The following is a 9328-nucleotide window of genomic DNA, read 5'->3' as shown; positions in this document are numbered from 1 at the left end:
CACAGGATTCGAGGAGCGGCCTCACCAGTGCCGAGTCCAGAGGGAGAAGAACCTCCCTGGCCCTGCTGGTCACGCCGTGTCTGATAGGAGATCGGGAAGGTATCGATAAGAGACTGATAAGAGATCACTAAGACATTGGTAAAGTATTTCTAAGGTATTTCTAAGAGGATGATAAGAGATTGCTAAGAAATCCATAAGACATTGATAAGAGATTGCTAAGACATTGGTAAGCGATTGCTAGGGCATTGATAAGAGATTGCCAAGTCATTCATAAGACAGTTACAAGAGATCGCTAAGACATCAGTAAGAGCTAGATAAGAAATTGCAAAGACATTGGTAAGAGATTTCTAAGGGATTGCTAAGGTATTGGTAAGAGATTGATAAGATGTTGATAAGAGATCGTGATGGTGGTTTCCAGCTTCAAGCTGTAGTGAAAACAGTAACTTCTCTCTCTCCATGTAGCAACAGAAAAGCTTCCAGGAAAAGGTTAAAGTACAGGGATCGCTGTAATAAATGTAGAATCATAGAATTAGCCCAAAGTTTTGGTACCTCATCATCCAGCCGTCTGCTGCTGTGCTGGTGCCACTGGTGGGATTGGGTCTGGCTGTGACCGGAGCAGGGAGGTGTTTGTGCAAGGCTGGAGCTATTCGGGATGTCCTCAAGCGTCGGGGCCGGTACACAGACACAGGTGAGCCCGCGAATTGTCCTGGGCCCACAGCAGCCCAGGCCCCGTGGCTCGCACCATCACCGCTCCACCACCACCCCACCACCACCCCGCGCAGGGCACGGATGCCCAGTTCCCTTCCCACAGCTCATCTGGCTCCTGCTTCAGCCCAGGCACGATCTCCAGTGACCTGGGGGAGCTGCCACCCACTCACCAACACCCACCGGCAATGCTTCCAGCATTAAATCCACATGCAAAAAATACTCACGTTCTCAAAGTACCGAAGGACTCTTCCAGCAGGTTTATTTTGATTCCATTTATTGGATTAATATGCACCAACCCCCCCAAAAAATTTTTTAAAAAATAGTTTTGAAATAGCTTTCGCTCCTTCAGCAGGATTGATGAATTAGTATTTCCCTTCCATCGTTCTGTGTGATGTAACTCTTCGAAATAGAAAAAGCATTTATTTGGAAAATAAATATATCAATGTCTAAACGCACCTATTGATTTGCTGATGGCCTTCCTTTGCTGCTGCTCCTCTAGTCTTTAACAGTAAATAAGATCACAGTCTTCCAGAGAATTATTTTTTTTTCAATCTATGTGCAATATGAGAAGAGTTTCCCTTTGATGTTTTAGAAATGAACAGGATATAATCATTGCTGCCAACACCTTTTGCTATTAATTCGAGGCTTACACTCGTTCTTGCAATCATTCCTTTTGAATAGAAAAAGGCTCATCAGTCATTGCACTGTCCACGTTCCATGAACTTGGAAAATCTACTGTGTCCAAATTACCGTTACTGCAGGAAACTATCTAGGACCTATCTAAACTTCTGTTTTTTCTCCCACTCTTAAAAAAATTACACCTTTTTTGCTGCAGTTAAGGAGACATGGGAACATACACACAAGTTTTAAAAGCTTGAAACCTACATTTTGCCACTCCTATTTGGCAGCGTGGTGGCAACCTTTGAAAGAAGTCTTCTGCTGAAAAATACTTTGCTAGATGTTGAAAGATGCAAGTTTTCAGGGTCAGGGTGAGAGTTAGGTTGATGTAGGAGGCATCAGTCAGATTGAGGGAGGCAAATTTACAAATTTATTTGCCTACTAACCCTGTTTCTTCAAAGGCATCACTTAGCAAGCTCTCCCCCGATCCCTTAGCAGTTGGGGCAGACACAGATCTCCAGCAGGTTCTATGTTGCTAACACTTCACAGAAGTCACACATTCCAAGCTGCCTTAGAATTTTGTTCTGTATTACCTCAACAAGCTGGTATTTCACCTAAAAAAAATCACACGGAAGACCCCAAACGTGCCATGCCAAGCGATGCAGAAGATAGAAACTGGAAAATGAGACTGTGCCAGGCTCTCTGCTGCCCTGCCCATCACTAACACCGGCAGCTCCGAGGACTCGCAAGAGTCAGGAGTTTCCCTCTTGTATATGTTTTTTTTCCTTAGTATCCTACATTTATTTTCTTATCACAATGGAGCAATTTGATAGGAATGGTTGGACTTGATGATCTGGTGGGTCTCTTCCAACCTGGTTATTCTATGATTCTATGATTCAATTCCATGTTTTGTCCTATTGTCCAAGAGCATCAAGAGTTGGCAGCTCATTTCTGCTGGTTCCAAAGCACTCGAACACCCCAATAATTCTTCATATTTATTCAATGAACGAGCACAATGTATTATGTAGCACTGAACTGTAAAGTCACTGCCTGGTGCAGAGACCTCAGAAATCCTGAGGTTTTAATTATGGCGGCAATAACTCAGCTCCGTATCTTTAGGAAGCACCTCATTCACTGCAGTAGGGTGAATAATGTTCTTTAGAAGAGGAGAAACAATAATTGAGCCTTAGAACTAAGTCGTTCTCAGGGAAAAGAGGCATTTTCCATGCAAGCGGATACCCCACAACCCAGAGCCAGGCCAGGCCACGCCCCCTCCAGGCAGGCCACGCCCCATTCTCATAAGCCCCGCCCCCTCCAGGCAGGCCACGCCCCCTCCAACCAGCCCCCCCGCCCCCGGCGCCGCCGCCACTTCCGCCCGCGGGGGGAGGGGCCGCCGCGAGCGCAGCGCGCACCCACGTGACACCCTCTCCTCCTCCCTCCCTCCTCCCCCCCCCGTCATTTGGCCGCACCGCCCGTATCCCTCCGCCGCGCCGCCTCCCTCGCTCCCGCGGTGGGGACGGGGATAGGGCGGCGGCGGCGGCCGGCGAGGCTCGTCGAGGGGCGTGGAGCGGCGGCCAAAGGCGAGAGAGGCGCCTCCGCCGCCCGCGTCCGCTCGGCGAGCGCCGGGGGAGGGGTGTTGGACTACTTTTGGTGGCGGGCGGAGGCGTCGCGGGGGGCGTGTCGGCGCTGCGTGCCCTCTCGGAAGCCGCGGCCATGATGGGCGCCTAGCGCTGCCGCGGCGCTGCCGGCGCGGAGCAGGCCGGGGGATGCGCGGGGCCGCGCCGCCGGCCCGCACGCCCTGAGGAGCCGCCGCCGCCGCCCCCGCCGCCGCCGCTCAGCGCCCGCCCGGCCCCACCGCGCGGCTCCGGGCCCGCCGCCGCCGCCCCGGGCGGGGAGCGGGGCGGAGCGGGGCCGGGCCGGGGGGGCGCCCCGCGCCGCCGTCACCATTGCCGGGGCCCGGAGCGCCGGGGAGCTGCTCTCGCCGCCCCGTTCGCCTCAAAGACGGCGGCGGCGGCGGCAGCCTCAGGGACTCGGCCCGGCTCCGGAGCCTCCCTGCTCGGCCGCCGCCGCCGCTGCTGCTGCCGCTCCCGCCTCGCTCGGCGCAGCGGCGGCCGGAGGAGGAGGAGGCGGAGGAGGAGGAGGAGGAGGAGGGGGCGGCGGCCGCCGCCGCCGGGAGCCGCCGCGGGGGGAGCCCGAGCCGCCCGGGGGCCGCCGTCCCGCCGCCGCCGCCGCCCGTCCCCGCGGCCCGGCGCCCGGGCCCTGCGCGCTGTCCCGGAGCGGCCCGCGGCTGCCAGACATGACCGCCATCATCAAAGAGATCGTCAGCAGGAACAAAAGGCGATACCAGGAGGATGGCTTCGACCTGGACCTGACCTGTATCCTCCCCGCGGGCCGGCACCGGGCGCCGCACGCCCCGCGATTGCATCAGACCTGCGCGGCGGTTACCTAACGCCGCCCGGGGCCGCCGCGCCCTCCCCGCCGCCTTTTGTGCGGGGCCGGCGGGGGGTTCCCGGCGGTCCCGGCCTCTCCGGGGCTCGGGGGGGTCCGCGGCCTCGCGTAGGGGACGCGCCCGGCCCGCTGCGGCTCACGCCCAGAGCGCCTCGTTCGTTAATTTGGTTCGCTGACCCGTCGTGCGGCTGAGAGGCGACGCCGGTGTCCTCCGCCCCCGTGCTCATCCAGAGCTCGTGCCGGGTCGCGGTGCGGTGCCGCAAGGCTCTCGGTAACGGGAGGCGTCCGTCGCTTCTTCCAAAGTAAAAAAATCCCTGTTCCCAGAGCGATGCAGGAACTACCCATTGGGCACCGTCTCGGATACGGCGAGGCGCGAGGATGCCTTACAAGCGAGAGCTCATGCGGTCTCCCAAGGAGGATTGTAATTCTGGAATATGTAATTAGCGTGTAATTACAACTAATGAATCAAACCGTAGAGAAGCGTTGCTGGTGTATAGTTTTGCTGACCTTTTGAGCAGATGTGCTGTAGCCGTGGCAGGCAGATGTTCGGCTTTGAATGAATGCCTGGCGGAATTAATGGTCCGTAGGGGCTGCGCTCGGGCATGGTCGTTCTCTGCGGTGGAGGAAGATGGTTATTACAGTCGAGGTTTTGGAGCAGGAACCTCTCTTAAAAGTTAGAACCTTCCAAGGCAGAAGGAACGTTGTTAGGAGCCTTCAGTGCTAGACTTGCCCTACTACAGAGACAGCACTTTCTGTTCTGCATCAGGGTCGAGGTGAAATTTAATGAATTTTGGAGCAATTAGGGTTGTGTCGTAGCAAATGCTACAAATAAACCCAGTTCCCGTCCAGGATCAAGATGGATAACAGCTGTAACTCGTGCAGAGCTTCTGCTGTTGCATCAAGCCTTGGCCTAAAATTTTGGTGGCTTTAAAATGGCCTGAAAGGTTCTTGACTTTAGCAGGTGACTACTGAGCTTTTAGTTAAAAAAGTAGCAGCTCTGTTACGCGGTTCCTGTGTTCTCTTCATGGTGCTGGTAAAATACAGTTCTGGAGTTGTGTTTTCGAAGGTTTGCACTTGGTTGTTTTGTTGGCCCGGGACTCAAGCAGCTGTAACGCTGACACAGGCCAGCGCAGCCCTTGCTGCTGACCCAGAGACAGACATCCAGGTTGGAGCGTGCGATTCTCTGAGTGGTGGGTTTGCTGGCAACTTCGGGGCTATGGAAAAGAGTCAAGCGGTGGCAAAAAATGTGGTTTTGGCCTCACAGGTTTGGTGTTTCGGATATCTTTGCCTAGAGGTGCTGTTGGTAGGGAGAGATTTTTTTGACCTGAACAGATCACTTAAACTAGTGGTCTTCTGCTGGCAAGAACATTGGTGAATGTTGAACCTGGATTGTCTTGCTCAAGGTTGCTAATTTTGCCTTAGGAGGAGGCCACTGAGCACTGTGCTAAGGCTGGGGTTTTTTTTTCCAAAAAGGATAGCTAGCTGCACTTCTCTAATGAAATTTTTGGGAAAGGTGGGTTTTCTTCATGGCTGCAAAAATATCTTTGGGAGAAGCCTATGCTCGCAGTCCTTTTTTTTTTTTTTTGGTACCTGCATATTTTGAACAGATAATGAATGAATGAAGGCCACTGCCTATACAGTACAGTGGCTTTGCTCGCAGGCTGGCATTGCTGCTGAAGTGAAAGTTCAGATTTTTATCACTTTCTGCAGGCTTCTTCATGATGTTCATTTGCAGGGCTTTGATGGCATTGTTACTTAGCGTACCTGGAAAATAACCTATTTACTTCTTGGACATGGACAAGAACCGAGCTGGCAGTTCGCTTTCCAACCACGCAACATTAGATGGAGAAAGAAAAAACCTGGAACCTAAGCGAGCTGGTTGGGAACACTCGTGGTGCATGGTAGAAGGACTGGGGTTTAAGTTCTCAAAGGTGTTTCTCACTGTGTGGTGGAGCTCAGTATTTTGAGACTGTAGGAAGCTGCCATCTGCATTTCTGTTGTTGGTTAGCTTTACTTCCCTGCTCACCCATATCGACAGGAGGTGTCCTGTGTTAGGGATTACTGGTTATTTCAGGGTAGCTGCTTCTGTTGAGCTGAAAGAGAGACTGACATGGGTTGGATAGCCCAGTGATGTGGGCGTTTAGCTGGGATGTGGGAAATGGAGGTGTGAATTCCTCCTGCAGTAAATATTTCTGTATGAGTAGTTCAGTGGTGGTGGCGGCGGCTCCAAAATTCTCTGTAGCTGGTGAATGCTACCTGAGCTTTGGGAGGTGGAGAACATAATGAATCTCCAGTGAATCCAGGTGAGGTGCCTGATGGCCAGCTTCTATTCTGGGGTCTTTTTTTCTGCCCATCTCTGAGGGAGGGTTCCATGTGGACAAAGACTCACAGTCTTTGTTTCGGTCTCCCAGGACACTGCAGGAAATCCCTGAGTGCTGGAAGGCAGGTTGGGTTAGGCACTGGAGTGCCAGAGTCCCCTTTGAGGACTTGTTTTCTTCCACTGTTGGGATGTTTCACATCCTTTTAGAACTGGTACAGATGTGTGGATGGTACAGCACATCATGCCTGGAACTCCCAGTTCTTCACGAGTCTGAGAGTTCTTCCTCTGTGGATAACATAGGAATCTTAGGAAAGGGAAATGGTTACTTCTCATAATCAGTAGCCTTACCTACACAATACAAAAGTAGCCCTCTGTGCTAATTATGAGACACATTTTTAAAAACCTATTGATGTTACTTTTCATCTCATCAAATGTTCCTTTCTCTCTGAATGGTCTGTCGCGGACCATTGGAAAAAATACTTTGAAATTAGAAGAAGGGCTTTGAAGTTGTAGACATTAAATCAGCCTTTTAATACATTATTTCAGATATAGTATTGATTCATGATATTTCTGTCATGATAGTTCTGTTTCTATTTAATTTCTGTAATACTGGGTACCTTTCGGTGCAAATGGATGAAAAGGAAAGTTTGGATTAATGGCCTTATTCTAAGAAGGTTACGTTTCTTCATGATGCAATGAGCAGTGTGTTTTCTGAGGCTTGAGCAGTGTGTTTTCTGAAGCTGTGTCATCTTTGGTATTTCTGAAATTATGCAGCTCAATTGTTAACCAATTAACTGCAGGGGACAGTGTAGAGAGTGTGCTTACGTGCAGGTCTTGCACGTTGCAGTGATTGCCTGTGTCTTCAGAGGTCCCTGTGTAACGGAGTTTAACAAGTGGCTCAACTGTTTGAGGCTACAGTGGGAAAAATTGTATAACTGATTCTTGTGCCCATTACTGTTTTCGTTAAATTTTGTCTCCTATTTCCAGGCCGCTGTTATGCACAAAAATGGCCAGGGCAGAGTGTGCCTAGCTTGATGCCGAATTGAAGCACGTGTGGCTCGTGACCTACATAGTCATATAAGCTGCAGCAATATTCAGTAAAGATTAGATGTTGGATAGTTTATTTAGAAATCTCGTGTGTATGTTGTCCCATAATGCAAGGCAGGGAATGCTAAAATTGTGAGTGGAAACTTCTTAGAATGTAATTCTGCTTTATGCTGTTTGCGGTCCTAAAGCTCTTTGCATTTTAAATGAAATATTAAATTATGTGACTTCACTTAAAATGGCTTGACTTCCAGGAAAAAAATGAATTAGTGGCATGAGGTACGTACTGAGTTTAAAAATAGAGTTGGAAATGCCATTTGTTTAAAATACGTGGTTTTGTTTTAAGCATGAGGTTTGTTAGATGTTTAGTAACAAGTTTTTTTCTTGCACACAAGCGCAGTGAGGGCTGCTGGTAGAGGTTTAGGAGAAAGTAGAAAAAAACAACTGGCAAGGCATTTTATTGGTGGAAAAGTATTTCTTTGTTCTAGAGTAAACCATCTTAGTAAGCAGTGTTAAGAGCCCAATAGACTCAGTTTTGCTTCTGGAGCCGGGGATGATCTTGGGTTTTGCTCAAGAAGATTGCTGCCAGCTTTGCTCTGAATTCATCTAAGAAGTTTGTTTGAAGAGGCAGCGATAAAATGGTGCTGGCTGGGGACTTCCCGGAGTTTGACTGGGTTACCTGCTTTCTGTAGGATGTATTTGATTCTGGAAGGACTGGTCTTTCTGCACTTAAAAGGATAAAGAATTTTGAATTTGCCAGATGGAGAAAGCGTGGTGGTGATAGATGCAAGTGCGTTTGTGCATTTTCTCCTCTAGTTAGAGGTGTGCTGGGTCATTGACTTTTCCTCACGATCTAAGCTCCCCCCTCCTTTGACTTACAGCCATAGTACCTGCGTGTTTGTGGGGAGCACTGCTTGATGGCTGAAGCCTGTGTGCAAACCCCCACCATTCAAGCAAGAGCTCAGTTGTGCAGCACAGGCTGCAGCCCTTCAAAGTGATCCCAGCCCCTTTCTCCCCTCCTTTTTGACTGCTGTTGCTTGGAAGGGGACTTAAAAGATGCTTGACAAATTACAGCTCATCTCTTGGCGCTTACTGAAGTGCAATGCCAGCTTCCTAATGAACTACTTGATCTTGCATCATCAGAAATTTTTAATCAATGTGCAGCATTGCTGGAGACTGTTTGCACAAGCTAAACACGAAGTTAAAAAATAACTGCTTGTGCGGACTTTTAAATCAGGAGAAGCTGCAATGTGATTTTTGCTTTCACGTAGCTCTGCTGTTGAGGTGATGGCTGTACGTTCTTTTCAAGGCAGGGGCAGAATCAAGTACAGCTAAGGTGGACACATTACAGAATCTTCTTAAATGGTGACCTTTTGGGAAAAAAAAACAAAACCCAAACCCACAACTAAAGCTAATCTTCACTGATATCTGTTTGTTAGCTTAATTAAGTGTATGTCATTTTCAGAACATCCAAAGCTTTGCTGCTAAACATTGAGGTTAATGCTGGATAAAGTGCAAGCTTTACTGGGGCTGCTGTTGGGTTTGAGTATTGCTTTCCTTAAGGGAAAATCTGGCAAGTTCATCTATAATAAGACTGATGAGGTGTTGGTACTTGAGGCCCTTGAGAAATTAACTTTGTTAAGGTTGATCAGTGACTTTGAGGATGGTTAGGTCAGTGCTGAGGACTTCTGAAGATCCCATCTGTTAAGCCCTTGATGTAATTAGTTGGCCATGCCTCAACACTGGGTTGAACTTGAGTCTTGAAGAAAGCTGGTGAATTTTGAAAGTTCATCTTTCTAGGAGCTAGGGCCAGTCAGGAAGGCCTTGCTGTCCTCTAGACAGTTACCTGTGACTTCCACGGACTTCATGAGATTGTTACAGCATATTTAGGGAAAGGATACGGCCTTCGAGTATGGAGCTCAGGCAGCACAAGGAATGGCTATTACTGCCACAAGAGAATACACGTGGAAGGGTTAGTTGGCTCTTCATAGCCTTGAGGCTGGTGATCAGCAGATTTCCTTGGGACTAAAAAGTGTTTTTCCTGGGCTATCCAGTGCTACACTTAATACATCTCTTTTAAAAGCGTTTTATTACCAAAAGGTTTTGAAACGCAGTGACTGCTGCAGAGAAAGCCAGTATTTGCTAAATGATGTGTTACAACACTGCGTAGAGGAGTATAGGATTTTTATA

At 49.4% G+C, this 9328-nt stretch overlaps 1 protein-coding gene across 1 annotated transcript in view; it reads left to right on the top strand.

Moving 5' to 3' along the window:
* Positions 1–3475: 3475 nt before the first annotated feature.
* The window catches only part of PTEN (phosphatase and tensin homolog), a 45338-nt gene continuing 39485 nt past the window's right edge, over positions 3476–9328 (top strand). The window contains exon 1 of the mRNA XM_069863588.1: positions 3476–3701. Coding sequence (XP_069719689.1) covers positions 3623–3701 — 79 coding nt within the window. The 5' untranslated portion in view covers positions 3476–3622. The remainder of the gene's footprint in view (positions 3702–9328) is intronic.

The sequence above is a fragment of the Phaenicophaeus curvirostris genome, chromosome 9 (genome assembly GCF_032191515.1).
Source record: "Phaenicophaeus curvirostris isolate KB17595 chromosome 9, BPBGC_Pcur_1.0, whole genome shotgun sequence".
NCBI classification, from domain to species: Eukaryota; Metazoa; Chordata; class Aves; order Cuculiformes; family Cuculidae; genus Phaenicophaeus; species Phaenicophaeus curvirostris.
The sequence above is the reverse complement of the archived record's forward strand: the minus strand, read 5'-3'. Positions and strand labels throughout refer to the sequence as shown.